Consider the following 20,893-nt stretch of genomic DNA (forward strand, 5'->3'; position numbering starts at 1 on the left):
GCTGCTTCTGGTGTCGGCCGTCCCGTCGCTCCGCCTGTGGGGTGGGGTCCCAGGAAGGCCTCTGCCCTCATGGCCCCGGGTTCGGCCGGTTTGTCTGCGGGTCCCCAGGGCCCGCCCTGCGCCCTGGCACCTGCCCATCCTGGGCTCGACGTGGCCGTGGGAGGGCTTCGGCAGCAGAGCCCGCAGGGGGAGGGGGGCCACGGCCACGAGGGTCACGGCGGCAGGGCCAGGCGCCCGGAGTGGGCTGTGGCTCCTCCGGTCTGTGCTGTCCTGAAGTCCAGTGGGGGGTGGTCACGCGAAGTGGGCAGTCTGCTGTCTGAAGGGAACCGTGGTGAGCGAGGCAGGGTGGGGCCCCGAGGGCTGGAGCCAGGCCGTGGTCCTCAGGGAGTCCAGCTGCGTCACCCTGGCAGGCACGTGCCCTGGTCGCTCCTGGACTTCAGGTGGGCAGAGGGGCCCCTTCCGGAGGGGCTCAGGGCCAGGGCCCCACTGGTGACCAGAGGCGGGAGGTTGGCGGTGCAGACGGAAGGCGTGCAGCACGTGGGAATGACCGGGAGGCCACGGGTGCCCTGGGCTCCTGTGCAGGGGCCACGCCCTGGGGACTGCTTGGCCTGGACTTCCCACGTGGCCTGGGGGCGGGGGCGGAAGCAGCCCGGCTGACAGCCACCGGGCCCTCCGTGACCACCATGCAGACACTGTTCAGCAGGGGGCTCTGTGGAGGAGGCTGCTTGCTCGCGCCAGCCTGGGGTCACCGAGGTCAAAGGGTGCTCCTGGCCCCTCCTGGGCTCCTCCTGGTACTGACAGGCCCACGCCGCCAGCGAGTAGGCTCCGAGGCCAGGCTCTGGTAGTGGGCATCGGCGGGGCCGAGTGACGAGACAACCAGAGAGCCGAGCTGCCCGGCCGGCACGTCTGCCTGCAGTTTCTCACTTAGTAACAGTGAGCGAGCCGGCCAGGGAAGCAGCCGCCGGCGCTCCGGAGGGGGAGGTGTGAGCAGACGGAGCGGTGGACGGGCGGCCGTGAGCACCTGGCGTGTTGCGGCTCGCTCTGGGGAAGCCCCACTCTGGGGGCTGCGTCAGGAGCACTGGCCAGCAACACAGGGCGCGAGCAGCAGCCATGGCCGGGGTCATTCTCCATGGAGAAGCCTCACTCGGGGGGCTGCGTCAGGAGCACTGGCCAGCAATGCAGGGCGCGAGCAGCAGCCGTGGCCGGGGTCATTCCCCATGGAGAAGCCCCACTCGGGGGGCTGCGTCAGGAGCACTGGCCAGCAATGCAGGGCGCGAGCAGCAGCCATGGCCGGGGTCATTCCCCATGGAGAAGCCTCACTCGGGGGGGCTGCGTGAGGAGCACTGGCCAGCAACGCAGGGCGCGAGCAGCAGCCGTGGCCGGGGTCATTCCCCAGGGCGGTGACGTGGGGGAGCTGCCCTGCTGTGGCCCTGTGCCCTGCGGCGGCCCTGATGAGGTGGGGCTGGGGACGCCCTGTGTCTGCCGAGGCTGACGGTCCCCTCCCTCCCCTGTGCTTCCGCCAGGCCCGCCAGTGCCGCTGCCCCAGGGGCTCACCTCCCAGGACTCGCCTGTGGGACCAGGGGTAAGTTCAGGCCGAGGGGCCTTTCCAGGGCTCCAGACCAATCGTTTACAGGCTCCGGGTGCAGGGGTGTCCTCTTGGCATCTTTAAGGGTAGTGGGTGCCCTGTGTCTTTTCTGAGGCTGGGCAGGGTCCTGGGGAGCCGGAAGGGAGGGCCACAGGCTGTGGTGGCCGGGCGTCCTGGTCTCCCTCTGCCTTCCGTGCAGCCGCTGTCAGGGTGACGGCTTCCAGACTGTCCGTGACCTCCGGTGAAGTGCTCTCCCTGACAGTGTGTCTGCGGGCTGAGCATCGCCAGGGCTGGACAGCCTCGTGGTCTCCTCTCTGAGCTGTGCCAGGAGAGGGCGTGGCAGCCCCGCTGCCCAGGGAGCCAGCCGCGCAGCTGCTGCTGGTGCAGCCGGTCAGGGCCAGCAGAGGGCTGCACGCTGCCAGCCGCCTGTCAGGGGCCCTGTCCCTGGGCAAGGACCCCTGTGGACAGAGGGCTCCGGCTTGCTTGGCGTCCATGTGATTTTGAACGAGGTCAGAATTGGTTTGTCCTCCCCATGACCCCACCAGCGTCACCTGGAGACGACTTTCTAGAAAAGTTGGATAATTCGGGATCAAAGCTGTCCCCAGGGAGCAGGGTTGGTGTGTCCCCTGCAGCTTGGACACTGCAGCTTGGACACTGGGTGCCTGAAGACACCCGTCCAGGGACAGCTTCCCGGCCTCCCCACTGGCCTGTCCCAGCACCATCTGTCCAGAACTTTCCATGTCACCCAGGTTCAGGGGCCACAGGACAGCACTCCTCACGTCCAGGGGCAGCTCGGGGGCCTGAGGGGAGCTGAGCAGACCCAAAAGGTGCCCTCTGTCCCCTGAAGGTGCTACTGGGATCCCCTGTAGCCACACCCCCTCACCTCTTGGACACCTCTGTGTGCTCCGAGTCCTCTCTGGCCCAGCACCTCCCCGGGCCAGCTGTCATTGCTGACAGCAAGTGTCCGCTTTGCAGTGTGAGTCCAGGATATGCCAGACGGAGGGATCTCAGGAGCGTGCGGGCCCCATCCCTCCACGCCAGTCTTCTGTAGGAGGCTCACAGGTGCCAACTACCGGGCCTAGCCCTTCCATGAATTTTCATTTAATTCTCTCCATAGTCCCGTGGTTTGGGCACCACTAGCATCCCCATTTTACGGATTAGGAGACAGGCAAATATGTCGGTGACTTGCCCACGGTCACACGGTGATGAAGTGGCAGATTTGGGGCCCATCCCCAGTGGTCTCCTCGAGCCCATGCCAGCTGGTTAATGTCCAAGGAGCACAGGGTCAGAACCAGAAGGGACCTGGTGACAGTCAGTCCAGGGATGGAGGTGAAACCAGGGAGGGTCAAAGACTGGACGGCCCTGCTGCCCACGAATGCAGAGGCCTCCCTGCTGGACTGTCCCTGGCCTCCCTGCTGGCCTGTCCCTGGCCTCCCTGCTGGCCTCCCTGCTGGCCTCCCTGCTGGCCTGTCCCTGGCCTCCTTGCTGGCCTGTCCCTGGCCTCCTTGCTGGCCTGTCCCTGGCCTCCCTGCTGGCCTCCCTGCTGGCCTGTCCTGGCCTCCTTGCTGGCCTGTCCCTGGCCTCCTTGCTGGCCTGTCCCTGGCCTCCCTGCTGGCCTCCCTGCTGGCCTGTCCCTGGCCTCCCTGCTGGCCTGTCCCTGGCCTCCCTGCTGGCCTCCCTGCTGGCCTGTCCCTGGCCTCCTTGCTGGCCTGTCCCTGGCCTCCTTGCTGGCCTGTCCCTGGCCTCCCTGCTGGCCTCCCTGCTGGCCTGTCCCTAGCCTCCTTGCTGGCCTGTCCCTGGCCTCCTTGCTGGCCTGTCCCTGGCCTCCCTGCTGGCCTCCCTGCTGGCCTGTCCCTGGCCTCCCTGCTGGCCTGTCCCTGGCCTCCTTGCTGGCCTCCCTGCTGGCCTGTCCCTGGCCTCCCTGCTGGCCTCCCTGCTGGCCTGTCCCTGGCCTCCCTGCTGGCCTGTCCCTGGCCTCCCTGCTGGCCTGTCCCTGGCCTCCCTGCTGGCCTGTCCCTGGCCTCCCTGCTGGCCTCCCTGCTGGCCTGTCCCTGGCCTCCCTGCTGGCCTGTCCCTGGCCTCCCTGCTGGCCTCCCTGCTGGCCTGTCCCTGGCCTCCCTGCTGGCCTCCCTGCTGGCCTGTCCCTGGCCCGTCCTCCTCTCAATAATTCAGATCGAGGAAATCAGAATGGTTTGGGGTTCCCCACGGCCACTGACTAGAGGCTGCTGGCCTCAGCGCCTTCTGTGGCTGTGCCGGAGCCCCCTCCTTCCTGTGGGTTTGTGCTGGCGGGGGGGCGGTCCCGAGGGGCCCCTGGAGCGCCCGGATCTTCTCACGGAGCTCTCTCCCCTCAGCTGTCGCTTTCCCAGCTCGCAGCCTCCCCGCCGTCCCCGACTCGTTGCCGCCCGGCCACCGCCAAGCCCTCTTCCCAGCAGCCCGCCGGCTCCGAGCCCTCTCGGGCCCAGGTGGTAAGTGCGCCCCAACTCCTTCCAGGCAGTGGCCCCAGGCTCCTGACACTGGGGAGCTTTGGCCTTGCCAGCACGCTGGTCTCTGATTGGGCGACAGACACCACTGTGGGCTCTGTGACGCGGGCACCCGGACCTTCCAGGCTTCAGGGGTCTGAGCGGTTGGTCTGGGGCTTCCTGCCAGGGCCTGGGGGAGGCTGTTGCCCCTGAGGAAGCAGCCCGGGTGTCTGGAGGGAGAGGGCGCGGGAGCCTTCGTGGAGGGACCGAGGTTGACTCGGCCGCCGCTCTCCAGCACACTGCTGTCCCGGGGCGGGGAGGTCCCTCCCGATCTCACGCAGCTGATGGCCCAAAGTAGACCCGATTTCCACTGACCTTGGGGAACTCACGGTTTGCTCTCGGAAGCTGGCTGGGTCACCTGCAGACTGCCTGTGGTCTCGCCCAGGCAGTCCCGAGGGGAAGTAGCTCCCGGAGTGCCCTCACCCAGCCTGTGGGGGACTCTGAGTTCAGGGCGGGGACGGGGCGCAGGTCTGCAGTTCCCCAGTGCAAACCTCCTCTGCCACCTGGACTTGTGCCCCTTTCATCCCTGGGGTTGCCTGCGATCATGTGGAGTCCCTCCTGAGCGGAGACAGGCGGCTGGGGAGCGAGCTTGAGAGAGGGTGTGCTGGCCGCTTAGCGTGCGTCTCGGCTTCGGGGGAAGTGGGCGGTGCAGTTTGAGGGGCCTGGGGACCTGTGTCCGATGTGCTGGCCGGGCTCGGTGCCAACCTCGTGGCAGCGTTGAAGGAGGTTTCGCTCTGTCCGTGCACGGTGGATGTTGACGTCCCTTCTCGGGCACCGCTCTCTCCCGCGGTACTGAGCTGTTCATCACATCGGCGAGTCCTTCCTTGTTGCCTCTCAGCTCACAGGAAACACAGGGTGTGCAGATAAATTCGCATTTCAGAGGAAGATGACTTTGTAAGCTGTCCCAGATACTGTGCGGACACATGCACAGTGAGGCTGTTCATGTTTACCTGCAGTTGAAATGCACTGAGCCTCCTGCATTTTTTTTTAATCCTCACCCAAGGGTGTTTATCTGTTTATCTTCAGATAGAGTGGGAAAGAGAGAGTGAGACAGACAGACATCCATGTGAGAGAGACACATTGATTGGCTGCCTCCTGCACGACCCTGACCAAACGGCAACCGAGGTACATGCCCTTGACTAGAATTGAACCCGGGACTCTTTGGTCCTTGGGCTGACGCTCCAACCACAGCCAGACCAGCCGGGGCTGCCTCCTGTGTTTTGTTTGCTAATGCTACTGATGTGACAGGCAGCGCAGGGATGAGTATCCTTGGGGGCCTCACCGGGGCCTGGTTCCATCCCGCAGGGGCCCCCCTTGGAGGCAGGAATTGCACACCTGGAAGCGGACCTGAGCCGGACGTCCTCGGTCCCGGGAGCGTGTGTTGCCGGACAGTTACAGGAGCTGCCTTTCACCCCTGTGCACGCCCCGATCGTCGTGGGGACCCAGACCCGCAGGTGAGACCATCGGGCCCTCTGCACGCGGGCCTGCCGGGGAGGCGGGTCCCCAGGCGCCGCCTCCCAGCAGGCCTGTGCTTCAGCTGCAGCAGGGAGCTCTCCAGGGCCTGCCCAGGAGGCGGGTCCCCAGGCGCCGCCTCCCAGCAGCCCTGTGCTTCAGCTCCAGCAGGGAGCTCTCCAGGGCCTGCCTGGCGCTGCTGCAGTCCTCCGGCATCCCTGGCATTCTGGATGCCAGCCAGCAGCCGGTCGAGGCCGTGAGCCCCGCCGACCCCGTGCAGTTCAGCCCTCAGAAGGAGGAAGCAGACTGTCTCCAGAGCAGCGAGATCGTGCTGCAGTTCCTGGCCTTCAGCAGGTGGGCTCCCGAGCACCTGCCGCGGCCCCCGTGTGCCCGGCTCTCCCATTCCTCCCTCGAAGAAAGACCTCCGCGTGCCTCTGCCCTGGCGGAACTCGCTATGTTCGGGTCTCAGTAGATGAAGGAACGCCACCTGTTTTGGGGGTTCACGAGGACTCATGCACGGCTGTTTCTCAGTGCTGAGCCCTGCTGTGCCCCGTCTTCCATGGTCCTTTGTGAAAACTTGTCGGCCAGTTCTCGGGGGTTGGCGTGGCTGAGAGAGCCGGGTTCTCTGGCTGCGCCCGAAGTGGGTTGATGTCAGGCGGGCTCCCCAAGGTCCCAGGCGAGCTGTGCACATGGGTGAAGGGGGCAGCGGGCCACCGTGCTGCCCGGCTGGCTTCCTATGAAGCGTGTGCGGGGGCCCTGCTCCGTGCCGCGGACACTGGCTGATGCGCGGCTCTCTGGCCCCAGGGTGCCCCAGGGGGACCAGGAGACGCCGTGGCCCAGCACGGTGTACTTCACCTTCCAGTTCTACCGCTTCCCGCCCGAGACGACCCCTCGGCTGCAGCTGCTCAAGCTGGACAAGCTGGGCGAGCCTGGGGAGACCCCCTCGGGGGCCCTGTCGCACGTCCTGGTCCCCGTCAGTAAGGACGGCGCTGATGCTGGTAAGTGCGGTGCGCCCGTGAGCGCGTCTGTCAGTCTTCTTATTAAAGATGCGGACTGGGAGCCAATCTCAAGCACCCCGAGCTGAGAGACTAGCACCCCTCCGCCGCACCCCACCGGATCCCCACCCCACGCCGTTGTGCAGCCGGCCCCAGAGCCTGCACGGTGCCGGCTGGAACTGTTGCCTCGCGTATTCCTGGAAAACTGAGGAGACTTTTTTGAAAAACATAAACACAGTAGTATTATCCCACCTAAAAATTAATACTGCTTCCTTAATATCATCAAATATCTAGCCAATGATAAATTTTCCCAATAACTTCATACACGTTTTTAGTAGTTCAAATCAGGATCTGCGCGAGGCCCGTCTCCGGTCTGCAGTCGCCCCCGCCATCCTCTGTCTCTCGTTTTGTTTGTTCACGTGGCCGTGGCCGTGTCCCCAGAGCTCCCCACGGTCTGCCCTTCGGTTGTGCGACCCCGAGGTGGCATTGAGGGCATTCCTCTGCCTCGCTTTCCTGTAAGTTGGGAGTTGGGTCTCAGCGCGTGGCCGGGGTGTGCTTCTGCTTTGCGTCAATTCCCTCCGGCGGCGGCGTCTGCTCTTCCTGCTGCGTCCGTGGCCATCAGGGCTGTGGCGCTCGAGGTAGCTCGGGGGTGACATGTTCGTTCTAGAATGCCTCCTTCGTGCGTCAGAGGGGAGCTTCCGCAGAGACGCTTCCCTCAGCACCACTGGCCTACCCGGGGTGCAGTCATGTCGGGAAGGCGGCCTCCTGCGGGGTTCTTCCCGTGTTTACTCATTTCAAAGTCATGAGATGGCTCCGGCATCCTTCAAGGGAGGGACCAATGGCACGTCCTCCTGGCAGCGTTAGGAACGAATGGAATGAAACTGCAGGGGATTGAAACATACCAAGTGGGTTTTTTGGACGGTCCCAGTTGTCCCATCTTGGCCAGTCACCTGGCTTGTAGGGACAGAGCTGGGACCTGAAGCACAGCTCCTCCTGAGCAGAAGTCCCAGGTGGAGGAGGACATCAGACACCTCGTGGAAGTGGCTTATCAGTGTCAGCATCGGACAGGAAAGGCGGAGGGCGGATGCAGGCCCGGGTGGGACGGAGACACGCGTCACAGAGCAGTGAAGGGCGATTCCCTGGGAGGCTGGTTCTGGGTCTGTGAACTGTGACGGGCGTGGCCTCAAAATGTAAAGGAGCCGCGGCGGGCTGAGGAGAAATGGACAGCCCGCCGTCATGAGACCCCGACACACCTTTCTCAGTCAACTGGTCGATCCAGCAGAGAACATTGATAAGGGTGTTATAACGTACCGACTGGTCGATCCAGCAGAGAACATTGATGAGGGTGTTATAACGTACCGACTGGTCGATCCAGCAGAGAACATTGATGAGGGTGTTATAACGTACCGACTGGTCGATCCAGCAGAGAACATTGATGAGGGTGTTATAACGTACCGACTGGTCGATCCAGCAGAGAACATTGATGAGGGTGTTATAACGTACAGTCTGGAAAGACCGTCTTGTAAAAACCTGTACAACCAATTTGGAGAATGTGCATTACTTTCAAACACACTTTGAAACTTATAAAAATGGATAAATCCTACATATATATGAGTATTAGGTCACCAGGCAGGTATCCCCATAGACCAGGAGAATCTGTCAGCTTTAGCTTTATGGCATTCTCTGACTCGAACCCCACAAGGTCGGAGAGCAGTCACTGCCTCCCCCAGAAGCCTCCAAACTACTGGACTTCTTTGAACATTGAAACGTGCTTCTAATTATTCCCTAGTCCCTGAAGAAATAGAAATAGAAATGATTATTTAAAACTGAACGACAAAGTAACATTGCACACAAAACTAACAGGAGGCAAGTAAAATGGTAATTACAGGGAAATTTACAGCTTTAAATGCTTATACTGGGAGAGAAGGAAGTATCTTCTGAAGGGCTGACCTGATTGTTCTGGTGGGGGAAATAACAGAACAAACCCGATAAAAGGAGGAGAGAAAGTACAAAATGAGCATAAATGCTGAGAACACAGAGAATGATAGGAAGGGTCATCCAGGTTGTCGGGCACGAGGGTCCCAGGTGAGCAGGTCCTGCTGCTCCTCTCTCCGCCCGAGGTGGGGCTCAGTTAGAATCAGCTGTAGGGGACGGGGGTTCCTCCCAGGGCCGGACGTGGTTGCTGGTGGCTCACCCCAGCTCGGGCGGCCTCTGCTGCAGGCAGGGCAGGGCCCGCCTGGGACCCCGGGCAGAGCTGTGGACCCCTCTTCCTCTGGGCAGCTCTGAAAGGAAGGGGCAGGGGGAAGGGTGAGCAGCTCAGGCCCCGTTCCTTCTCCCAAAGCCTCCAGCCCATGAGCTCCCTGCCCTGGGGAGGAGCGTGCGCTGGTCAGAGGGTGGGCACAGGAGGCCCCTGCATGGAAGAGTACTGGGGGGGGGTGCTCCCCTGCAGTCTGCCCTGGGCTTAACCACTGAGTTACGCCAGCTGGGGTGTGCTCCTCCTCCTGCGCTTGGGGGTAGGGAAAACCAGGTACCATTTCCCAGCCTTCCTGGGACCACTTCTTCCAAACGGGACACCTTTCCTTTGCTGATCCTCGTGGGACCCTCGGGGGACGGTTGACAGTCCCCGAGGCTCTGCAGTGGAACAGAATGAGGCATGGATTGAAGGCTCCTCTGCACCCCCCGCCGAGAGCGTCCCTGGTCCACATGTCACCGTGCAGCTGTCGGAGGCCCTGCAGCGAGGGCACTGGTGGGGTAGTCACTCGGTGGCCATGCAGCCACCTCCAGGTGCTCCCGATTTGAATGCACACCCTTTTCCATCACGAATTCTCGGAGAGAAATCAGTCCAGAATTAAGTTCCTTGCCAGTTGAAGTCCAGAAATATTAAACTCCAAAATCAAATTTTCTTGCCATCATGAATGAAATTTCGAAGTCCAACATTCCTAAGTTAAAGTCTAAGGAAAGTGTTTTGCAGTTTCTGGTACCGCTGAGGCCCCATCAAAGGGCCCTCTGCCTGGGCGTCCCCCCGGACGGCCACTCCTCAGCGCTGCGTCTCTCCTGCGCCTCACTTCTGAGAGGTTGTCTTTTGCGTTTGAAACACAGCGCATGCAACACAGTTATAGTTCCAAGCGTTTTATTTATTTATTTTTAAAATTTATTTATTTTTATTAAAAAAAAAATTTTTTTTTTCAGATAGAGCAGGAGAGAAGGGGGCAAGAGAGAGAGAAACATAGATGTGAGAGAGACACATCGGGCGGTTGCCACCCACACAACCCCAAGCAGGACGGGGACAAACTACAACTGAGGTAGGTGCCCTTAGTGGGAACCGAACCCGGGCCTCTCTGGTCCGTGGGCCGACGCTCTAACCGCTGAGCCAAACCGGCCAGGGCACAGTTCCAAGCGTTTTAAAATGAGCAGACCTTATTTTGCAGAGCAGTCTTAGGTTTAGCGAGAAATGGAGCTGGTCGCAGAGCCCCTTGTCCTCCCCGCCCCCACAGTCTCCCTGGGAGCAGTATGTTGCATTAGTGCGGTTGATGCATTTATTACAGTTGCGAACCAATATCGATACATTGTTATTAGCTAAAGCTCATAATTTACACTAAGGTTACTCTTGGCGCTGTGCGTTGTATAGCTCTAGACCAATGCTCTGCGTCATGTACTGTCACCCCTCGTGAGGGCCCCTGTAAGCCCGCTCACCCGCTGTGGCTGGAGCCTCCCTCGGTCTCCCTCAGGCCCTCTGCCCCCAACCCCCACCCCCGTGCCCAGTGCCGTGTCCCGTCCCAACCCATTCCGATCCTTCCACTGAAAGTGCTGGCCTGGTCTTGAGGGGAGCAGAGGGGCCATTATGGAGTGGGCACCCACAGGGACAAGGTGGCTGGGGTGGGGTGAGGATCTCGGCCTGGCCCGGGCTGCAAGGGGTGCTAGGTGAACATTCGCCCCTCCCTCCCCAGAGCTAATGTTCTGCTGGGCGGGGCTCGTGAAGTGTGGCTACATTATTGATGGAAGGGGGGATGCTGATTGGATGTGGCCCAGTGCTGCTGTTCCCTGCGCTTACGTTAATGGTGATTTCAGTGACATTTTTGTCAACTTAGAATTAATGATGATGCCGTTTGGAGAAGATGAAGGCGGGGGCAAGCTGGTGCCCACCTCTTAGTAAGAAGCCTGGTAGCCTGGGGCGACCCTTCCGAGGGGCCCTTCCCTGTGGGGCTGGTGCTCGGTGTGTGAGAGCCAGAGGTGTGTGTGAGGGTGTGTGTGTATGAGGGTGTGTGTGTGTGGAGCATGGGGTGTGTGTGAGGGTTGTGTGGGGCGTGTGTGTGTGTGTGTATGAGGGTGTGTGCATGTATGAGGGTGTGTGTGTGTGGAGCATGGGGTGTGTGTGAGGGTGTGTGTGTATGAGGGTGTGTGTGTGTGGAGCATGGGGTGTGTGAGGGTGTGTGTGTGTGTGAGGGTGTGTGTGTATGAGGGTGTGTGTGTGTATGAGGGTGTGTGTGTGGAGCATGGGGTGTGTGTGAGGGTTGTGTGGGGCGTGTGTGTGTGTGTGTATGAGGGTGTGTGCATGTATGAGGGTGTGTGCGTGTATGAGGGTGTGTGTGTGTGGAGCATGGGGTGTGTGTGAGGGTGTGTGTGTGGAACGTGGGTGTGTAAGGGTGTGTGTGAAGGTGTGTTAGAGGGGGTGGGCGTGGGTGTGAGGGTGTGGGGTATGTGAGTGTGTGTGTGAGGGTGTCTGTGAGGGTTTGTGTGTGGGGGGCGTGGGTGTGTAAGGGTGTGTTAGAGGGGGTGGGTGTGGGTGTGAGGGTGTGGGGTATGTGTGAGGGTGTGTGTGAGGGTTTGTGTGTGGGGGTGTGGGTGTGTAAGGGTGTGTGTGTGGGTGTCTGTGGGGGTGTGTGAGGGTGTGTGTGTGTTAGAGGGGGTGAGCGTGGGTGTGAGGGTGTGGGGTATGTGTGAGTGTGTGAGGGTGTGTGTGTGTGGGGCGTGGGGTGTGTGAGGGTGTGTGTGGGGGGTGTGGGGTGTGTGTGTGTGAGGGTGTGTGTGGGTGTGTATGAGGGTGTGGGGTGTATGGGGGTGTGTGTGTGTGAGGGTGTGTGGTGTGTGTGTGAGGGGGTAGGGTGTATGTGGGTATGTGTGAGGGTGTGGGGTGGGTGAGAGTGTAGGGGTGAGGGGTGGGGGGGGATGAGCATCCTCACCCAAGAATGTTTTTTCATTGATTTTCAGATAGAGTGGAAGAGGGAGAGAGAGAGACAGAGAGAAACACTGATCGGCTGCCTCCTGCCCAGCCCCGACCTGGGCTGGGAATTGAACCCGAGACCCTTCTGTCTGTGGGCCGACGCTCTGACCTCTGAGCCAAACCGGCCAGGGCTGAATATCCCAGTTTTGATGGGAGATGCTGACTAATTTCTCCCGAATTGCTGTGCCCTGAAGAGTCAACTCCCCGGCCCGCCCACGAGGGCCCGGTCCCCACCCAGCATGGACTGTCCCGCAAGGACTGGGTGAAAACCGTAGATCTCATCTCGGGAGGAGTTTATTGTACCTATCGGAAGAAGCGTAGTCTTCTGAATTCCACTCTTCATTTTGTTAATTTGGGTTTTTATGGTGTCTTTGATTAATGTGTTTATTAAACCGTAGCTATGACGGGAGCAGAAATTAGTAATCGTGACCAGAGCAGAAACCTCTTCAGAGTGTAAAGATGATGAATGAGTCCAATTACGTTTGGACGTGGGGGCCTCTCCGCACAGGGTCTCCCGGCTTCCAGCTGCGGTACCTGGTGGACTCCGGATTCCTGAAGCCCGGGGAGCGGCGCTGGTTCACCCGCTACCTGGCCGCCCAGACCCTGCAGATCGACGTGTGGGACGGAGACTCCTTGCTTCTCATCGGCTCTGCCGCCGTGCAGCTGAAGGTAGTGGTTCCCAGGCCAGGCCCTGTCGGGGGAGGGGGGCTGAGAAGGCCCTTCTGCCCGTGGTGTTGGCTATTGTCCTGTCCTGGACTGTGGTCCGGCCTCCTCCTTCCAAGGGCTCTCCTTCCCAAAAGGGAATGATTTTCATGACATCTACATTCTGTGACGCTGGCTTACACTTGCTAGTTAGTTGTTCCCCCGCAAACCGAATGACCAGGTGATGTCACCTTCTGCCCCTTCTCCCTGAGGGCAGCCCAGGCCGGCCTCAGTCGGCCAGGGCGGGGTCAGGTGGGCGTGCTGGAGTTCCGGGGGGATTAGAATAGAACCCTTTCTCTGTGGGCTTCCCATCCCTCGTACTGAAACCCAAACCGTCGTGTTAGCCGCTGTTCTGCCCCGGGTCTCTCCAAGCCCGCTCTGTTCCAACACTGGGGCCCCTTCCAGCCATGGTGAGGGTGGGAGAGGAGACCGCACTGTGGGGGCAGCTCCCCACACGCTCCTGTCGTCACATTTTCCGCCCCCATGGCTGCTCTCCTTCTGGAGGCCAGGGCGGCCCTCTGTCTCCCTGCCCGAGCCTCAGCCCTGCAGCCGCCCCTCACTCCCTGCTCCTCGGTGCCCTGCACCACTGAACTCACAGCTCCAGACCCTGTGCCCTCCCCAAGCAGACTCCCCAGAAGCACGGTTCTGAGCCAGGTGCGGGGGGGGGGGGGCGGCGGCTCGGGAGCAGGGGTGGGAGCGGTGCTGGGCCGCCAGGGACCCGCTGCCTGTGCCCTGCCTCACGGGTCCTCTTCCAAGCAAGGCTCTTCCTCCCCCAGCTGAGAGGTGGCGGTGCTCCCTGCACTGACTGGTCGCTCTCCAGAGGGCCTTTCACGTGTTCAGCCGTTGAGGCTCCGAACTGTGCCAGTGGTGCGGTCGGATGTGCGGGACTGAGCGCGGGCACTGAGCGAGGAGGGTCTGCGCGGGCACTGAGCAGGGCACCGAGGAGCAGGGCACTGAGCGAGGAGGGTCTGCGCAGCTGGAAGCCCCAGACCCGAGCAGGAGGGCTCACTCCGAGACCGGCACTGTGGGCCGTGGGGACGCACGGGCGTCTGGGAGCTGGGCGTGGTCTGTTCCCGTCCCCTTCACGCGTGGGACTCACTGGCCCGGAGGCCGGGCGTGGTCTGTTCCCGTCCCCTTCACACGTGAGACGCGCTGGCCCGGAGGCCGGGCGTGGTCTGTTCCCGTCCCCTTCACGCGTGAGACGCGCTGGTCCGGAGGCTGGGCGTGGTCTGTTCCCGTCCCCTTCACGCGTGAGAAGCGCTGGTCCGGAGGTCAGGCAGCTCTCCCGAGGCCTCACAGGAAGAGGGGCCCCGCTGGGCCCAGAGGTGACCTGTGATCCCATCCTCCCCGAGGGCCCCACTAGCCTTCAGCTCAGGCAGAGGACGGAGGGGCTAAGCTTGGTCAGCAGAGTAGCCTGTGGTCAGCATGGTCCTGACCCCGCACAGAGTCTGCCCTTGACTGTCCGGCCCACCGGCCTGGTGGGGATCCTGGCTGTCTGACCCCAGCCGGCCATGGAGGCCCGTCCTCCAGCCATACTGGCGCCCACGCTCCCAGGGGCTGGGGCTCTGTGCTCTGCACCTGGGCCTGGCGTGTCCCTGATCCTTTCCTTCCTGTGGGTGCATCTTGGTTCTGAAAGGTCTGCCTCAGACCTTGGAGCTCTGACTGACTGGGTGGGGTTTGCTTCTGTCCCCACCTTGCTCCGTTGCTTTGTCCCCTCTTCTCCCCAAGGGGGAGGCTCCACCTGGCAGCCCCCTGGTGTTGACTCAGTGGGTGAGTCGAGTTGCACTTCCTAAGAATCGGTGGGAAGGACCTGTCAGGGGCTCAGGTTCTCAGAGGGGCTCTGCCGCAGCCCCCCTGATGGCTGCCTCCCTCCTCTGCAGCATCTCCTCCGCCAGGGGCGGCCGGCTGTGCAGGTGTCCCACGAGCTCGAGGTCGTGGCCACGGAGTACGAGCAGGACGCGCTGGTGCTGAGCGGAGACCTGACTGGGTTCGGCAGCGTCAAGCCAATTGGTGTCCACACGGTGGTGAAGGGCTGGCTGCACCTGACCTTGGCCAACGTGGGTAAGACTCCTGACAGCTTGGTCTGGTCCTCTGCGTCTTCCCAGCTGGAACGTGAGCTCCTCGGGGCAGTGGCCACATTGTGGGCATCATGTACTCAGTAGGAAGTCAGAAATTCTTATTAGCTTGACCAGTGAGCCTGCTCTTGACCAATGAGTCTTCCCCTGACACCGGGCCTGCCCCTGACCACCGGGCCTGCCCCTCACACCAGGCCTGCCCCTGACCACCGGGCCTGCCCCTCACACCGGGCCTGCCCCTGACCACCGGCCTGCCCCTCACACCGGGCCTGCCCCTCACACCGGCCCTGCCCCTCACACCGGGCCTGCCCCTCACACCGGCCCTGCCCCTCACACCGGGCCTGCCCCTCACACTGGCCCTGCCCCTCACACTGGCCCTGCCCCTGACCACCGGGCCTGCCCCTCACACTGGCCCTGCCCCTCACACTGGCCCTGCCCCTCACACCGGCCCTGCCCCTCACACCGGGCCTGCCCCTCACACTGGCCCTGCCCCTGACCACCGGGCCTGCCCCTCACACCGGGCCTGCCCCTGACCACCGGGCCTGCCCCTCACACCGGGCCTGCCCCTGACCACCGGGCCTGCCCCTGACCACCGGGCCTGCCCCTCACACCGGGCCTGCCCCTGACCACCGGCCTGCCCCTCACATCTGACCACAGAGTCTGTCCTGACACCAGTTGTTTGGTTTCGGATCAGGATTTGGGCTCCTTAGTCATCTTGGCCTGGCCCTTGTTTAATTTTTGGTGCTGTCCCTGGGGCCCTGCTGTGCCAACCCTCAAATAGAGCGACGAGGAGAGATTTTCTGGGAGTGTCAGCCCACAGAGCTGCCTCATCAAGGAGCAGGGAAGAGACCTGTCCCTGGACTCCCGCACAGCTTGGGGGCGGGGACAGAGACGCATTTCTTTAGAGCACAGTGCCGGACCTTCCGTCCACGGTGCCCTGAGAGGTGCCCTGCGGGGAGACTGAGCCCTGGTTCTCCCTCTTCCATGTGCAGGGTGCAGGGAGCCTGGCTGGGGGTGGCCTTCTGGGGGCGCAACCGAGGCCCGATAGGACCAGAGACAGAGGCCGCCTCAGGGCAGAGGGCAGTGCTGGCCCCTGCGGGCCAGTGACAAGCCCACTCGTCCTCCCATGAGGGGACTTGGGAGGGACTGGGGTCGTCCTGGGCAACGTGGGTTGTTCTCGGACCAAGCTGAGCGGTTTGGGTGTGTGGAGCCCTGTCTGTCTGGATGGGGCTCGGACTCTGCTGTTTCACTGGGGGATTTTCCATTCCTCAGAACCAGCCGGGGCGGAAAGGCTTGAGCCCCCGGGGCCACATCCACCTGCGGCAGCACGGTGCGCACAGCTCATTGCGCCGGGGTCGAGGGTTCTGCCTGCTTGTTTACAAACACAGGGTCCCAGGCAGCTGGGGAAACTGCGGAAACCGCAGCGCTCAATCAGGTTCTGGAGGAACAATGAGCCACGTGTGAGAAGAGACAGATGCGCAGGCCCTTCGGCCGAGGGCGGTGCAGGGAGCGTTGCGCTCCCAGATCCTGCTGCTATTTTTACATTTAATTCGCCAGCCCACAAATGCGCAGTGACTCGGGGTGTTAAAATCTTATCTTCAGAAGAAAGATTAGCTCCATTACGTGTTATCTTAAATTGTCATTTTCATGCTTTGCCTGCAAGAGAGAGATAAGCTCCGGGAAGCGTCTGCGATACCTGCTCGAGACGCTGCGAGACGGGCACGGGAGGAGCGGCTAACAAAGGACGGACGGGAGCAGCTGCGCCTGCCCGGCCGCTGCGCTGTCCTCTGGCTTTTACCCTCTGAACCTGGTTGTTCCGCACCCAGCAGCAGGCACAGGCCGGCAGACTGGGTGACGGCGTGGAGCCGTCCGATGACCGTGGGGCCAGCGTCGCTGCGCCTGGTCGGCCTCGCCGGGGCAGTGCGTGTGCGCGTGAGGCCATGGGGGCTCTTGGGGCTCTTTCCTGGAGATGCGTCCTTGGACCCGGTGGCTTCTTGGCTCAGACAGGCATTTATTTATTCATTTACTTCATCCTCATCCGAGGATATTTTTTTTTTCAGGATGGAAAGGAAGGAAGGGAGGGGGAGAGAGAGAAACATCAATGTAAGAGAGATGCATCGATAGGTTGCCTCCTGCATGCGCCCTGACCGGGCCCGAGGATTGAATCCGCCACCCAGGTACGTGCCCTTGACCGGAATTGAACCTGGGACCCTCTGGTTCACCGGCTGATGCTCTAACCGTTGGGCCACACCAGCCAGGCTCAGACGAGCTTTTGGACACTCCCAGCAGCCTGCTTTGCAAGCCGTCTCTCGACGACCTTCATCATGTGGGCATCGAGGACGTGTGCTCGCTGTGTCCCAGGGGCCGTGGGCGTGCAGTGTGACCGCGCTGTCTGCTACCCCCCGAGAGGCCTCCCCGTGCTCTCAGGGTTGCAGGAGAACCGGGGTGCGGGGTCAGACCGTGGTGGCGTGCGCGGCCCCGTGGCATCGTGGGAGCTGCAGGGCTGCTCCAGGAGCTCTGTGTTTGAGGGGTTCCGGCCCTCGTGGCACATTGCTGGTGCCAGCTGGGACCTGTCTCATGGAAGGGGAAAAAAACCGGCAGCAGGTTCCGACTGGAAACTGCCCTGTTGGAGTGCAGCATCCTGGCCCCACACAGTCCTCGAGTCTCCGCGCAGAGGTGGACTCAGCTTCTCCAGGTGATTGTCCCTCTCGTGAACCGGCCAGCACCCCAGATGCGAGTCCAGGAAGCCTGGGGACGCCCCTTGTCTGTCCAGGAGGGGCCGTGTGGGCCTGCTGTCCCACATGCTCAGTGACAGCCGTCAGTCCCCATGAGTGCCCTGCTCCATGGATGTGGGCACCTGCCCTGGGCCCGGGTCCTGACCTGGCGGTTTCCTTGGTCTCTGCGTGACTCAGAGGCTTAGAATAGGCTGGTGCCTGCCTCAGTTAGATTGGGGGACAAGGGGCGGCCTTGCCTGCCCTGCAGGGGACCCCGAGCCGCAGGACTGGGTGCTGGAGGAAGCCGCGCTGAGCCAGCTGCCCTCAGTGTGGTGTGAGCCCTCGTGCGCATGGTGAGTGCAGGGGCGTGTGCCGCTGTCTGGGCAGCCCGGCGTGGGTCTCGGGCCAGGGCGCAGAGCTCGTCCGCGCCTGTGGGGCACGTGCCCCTCGATGTGGAAGAAACGGTGCAGAGCCAGGAGCCTGGACCCTTTCTGAGCTGGTGGCAGGAAGGGAGGGCTGGGGACCAGGGCATGTCGTCCCCCATCATGTGACATCAGGGAGCTGCGAGGGGACCGGGCAGTGCCACTGCTGGGCCCAGGAGCGGGCCGCTGTCCCCTCGTGCTCAGCCAGTCTCCCTGTCCCCTCCCGTCCTGCTGGTTGGCTGTCCGTCTTCCTCACGACCGGCTCCTCGAGGGCCCTGCTGGTTCTCCTGGTTGTGATGTCCGTCCTGGCAGTGACCACAGCTCGCCTGGGGGCAGAAGGTTTGAGGATGGATCAATCACCATGCCTGGGGACCCAGCCGGCCCCGGAGCTGTGCTCCCTGGACACCAAGTGTTGGAAAAGCTCATTCACGAAGGGCGTGTTGATACAGCTTCTTTCCCTTGGGACAAGTGTGCAATTCTGTGACGAGTGTGTGATCCCGTGATGAGCTTCCGATCCCGTGATGAGCTTGAGATCCCGTGATGAGTGTGCGATCCCGTGATGAGCGTCCGATCCCGTGATGAGCGTCCGATCCCGTGATGAGCTTCCGATTCCGTGGTGAGCTTCCGATCCTGTGATGAGCTTCCGATCCCGTGATGAGCATCCGATCCCGTGATGAGCGTCGGATCCCGTGATGAGCGTCCGATCCCATGATGAGCTTGAGATCCCGTGATGAGCGTGCGATCCCGTGACAAGAGTGGGATCCTGGGATGAACATTGGATCCCATAATGAGCATGCAATCCCGATGAGCATGCGATCCTGTGATGAGCTGCTGTTGGGTCAAGAATAGGTCCCACGTGGACAAGAAGAATGTTTGGCAAAGGACTGAGTGGCCTCCGGCTGCAGGGAGGAGGGAGAGCCCTCGGAAGAGAATGGAGGCCGTGGCGGGGGCGGGCGGAGCACAGGAGAGGCCCTGGTGGTCCCAGTGCAGGTGCGTGTTCTCGTGGTCAGGAGGTGGGGGCGTCGTGGCCGCGTGAGTGGGGCTGTGTGGAGCAGCAGTGGTCCGTCTTTGTGGGGGAGCGGATCTGCAGGTAGGGGCTGACAGTTCCTGTGCTAGACGGAGGCTGGCCCCGCCGCCCAGGAGACCGGCGGTACTGTCGGGGCTACCGCGGCAGAGGACGTGAGCTCACTGGTGGGCTAGGAGACAGCCCTGCCGTCCAGCATCCGGGGTGACGTCCAGCGTCCGGGGTGACGTCCAGTGTGGCGTCCAGCGTCCGGGGTGATGTCCAGCATCCGGGGTGACGTCCAGCGTCCGGGGTGGCATCCAGCGTTCGGCGTGGTGTCCAGCGTCTGGCGTGAGCTTCTGCAGGCGGAACCCTCAGTGTGTGGTGGGCAGCGGCTTGCCCAGGGCGCCCAGGCTGGGCTGTGGACGTGGCTCTGAGCAGGCTCTGCCCCTGCCCTACGGGTGGCCGCCCTGAGGGCGGCTGTGGGAGGTGGCTCCGCGCAGGAAGGCCGCAGGAAGGCCGCGGGAGCTGAGGTTGGAGAGCACCAGGATGCGCAGGGCTGGAAAGGCAGGGAGCACAGGCATTCTCCAGGTGGGGGCGCTGTTCACTCGCACCAGCCTTTAAACCACAGGGGCTGGCTCCTCCCCTGGGTCTGGAGAGGACAGCCGTTAGGAGCGGTACAGAGACACGGGCCTCCCCTTTCACCCCAGCTCAGAAGGGTCTAGAGCGACACTTCGTCCAGCAGCTGGACGAGAAAACTCACCTGTCGCGGAGAAGACGCGCAGGCGGCGTGCTGACGCTCGGCCCTGAGCTCGCCCTGGGAACCCGCAGCCTCCAGAGGTGCCAAGCTCGTCGCCCGCAGGCCCAGAGCGGCAGGGGCTCTGCAGGGGCAGCAGGGGCCGAGCTGAGCAGGGAGGTCACGCGGTCTCCCGGGCAGAGCGGGGTGGGGAGTGGGACCAGGGCACCCAGGAGAGGGGGGGGCCACAGCGACACCCCAGCACGCCCAGCGGAGCTTCGTGCCTGCGACCTCAGCTCGGCCCGAGGGCCAGGAGGGGGCAGCGGGAGCCTGTGTGCTGTTCACTTGGGAAGGTGCCTTCATCGGCCACGCGCGCCCCCCCCCCCCCCGGGGTGAAGTCCACGCGGACAGGCGCGGTTCCCAGGACACTTCCTACCCCCACGCTCAGGCGCCGGCAGGTTGGGCGCTGCCCCACCTGTGCCGGGTCTGGGCCCGGCCGCCCTCCCACGCCTGTCCCGCAAGCTTCATCGTGAAAGCAGCCGGGAAGACTCTCGGCTGTGGGGGCGCTGGTACCGCCAGATGCCTTTCAGGGGACATTTGCACCGATGGGCAGCATGGCGCTGCTGGGGTGACCCCACACGGGGAGCGCTCCGAGGTGACATTCGCCCAGAAGGAGGGCTGGAGCGACCTGCCTGTCCTCTCTCCGCTGCAGACTCAGAGCCCAGGGCGGGATGTGGGGGCCGTGGGCCAGAGGGCTGGGGCGGCCGGGTGGGATCCAGACCCCTCGGGGCACGTGGGCACGTCGTCAGCCTCGTCTGGCATGAATGTCTTATGCCAGGGTTCTTCGTTTAGGTCACTTGTGTGAGCAGAGAGGGCGAGAGTCCAGCTCTTTGCCACCTTCCAGGTCGTGGATCATCTCGAACGATGGAGCCAGCCGCTTCGAGGGAGGCAGCCTCCTCACGCAAGGGGGCCCGAGACGTGAGTGGACAGACGGCGGGAGGGTGGGCCTCGCGTGGGTGTGACGGGGGGTGCAGCACACGGGGAGAAGGCTGCGGCACGCACGTGAGATGTGCCGTGGTGTTCGTGCCCCCGTCTGGGGCAGAGGGGTGGCCACCAGTGTCCAGCGTGGTGCCTCGGCGGACTGCGGGCCGCGTCGGCTCGCCGCGCTCGTCAGGCCCAGGCTGGGCTCTGTGGACGCCGCCTGGCATTGGGCAGCGGCAGTCCCACGAGGGGCATTTGTTTTCGGTGAGCTGCCCTCCTGCAGGGAAGAGGGAAAGAGAAGGTCAGGCGGGCGCAGACTGATTTATAGAAATGAACCTGAAACCCCTGCGCTGGGAATAGGGGCAGACTAATTATGAAGCTTGGGAAATGAAGACCAGGGCTTGGTGAGAAAAATTTCCCGTAGCAGGGGTGTTGTTCTGTCCCCTTAAAGTGACCCACACACCTAAACAGAAAATGCTCGTCGGGAC

The 20,893-nt window shown here is 62.7% G+C and overlaps 1 protein-coding gene across 1 annotated transcript in view; it reads left to right on the forward strand.

Moving 5' to 3' along the window:
* Window positions 1-20,893, forward strand: part of LOC118626068 (nephrocystin-4-like) — a 48,121-nt gene that overhangs the window by 11,071 nt on the left and 16,157 nt on the right. Inside the window, exons 3-10 of the mRNA XM_036255341.1 lie at window positions 1,524-1,582; window positions 3,937-4,050; window positions 5,410-5,558; window positions 5,719-5,910; window positions 6,361-6,554; window positions 12,281-12,441; window positions 14,355-14,535; window positions 20,277-20,402. Of these exons, the coding sequence (XP_036111234.1) occupies window positions 1,524-1,582; window positions 3,937-4,050; window positions 5,410-5,558; window positions 5,719-5,910; window positions 6,361-6,554; window positions 12,281-12,441; window positions 14,355-14,535; window positions 20,277-20,402 (1,176 nt within the window). The remainder of the gene's footprint in view (window positions 1-1,523; window positions 1,583-3,936; window positions 4,051-5,409; window positions 5,559-5,718; window positions 5,911-6,360; window positions 6,555-12,280; window positions 12,442-14,354; window positions 14,536-20,276; window positions 20,403-20,893) is intronic.

Source organism: Molossus molossus, unplaced genomic scaffold (genome assembly GCF_014108415.1).
Source record: "Molossus molossus isolate mMolMol1 unplaced genomic scaffold, mMolMol1.p scaffold_m16_p_12, whole genome shotgun sequence".
NCBI lineage: Eukaryota > Metazoa > Chordata > Mammalia > Chiroptera > Molossidae > Molossus > Molossus molossus.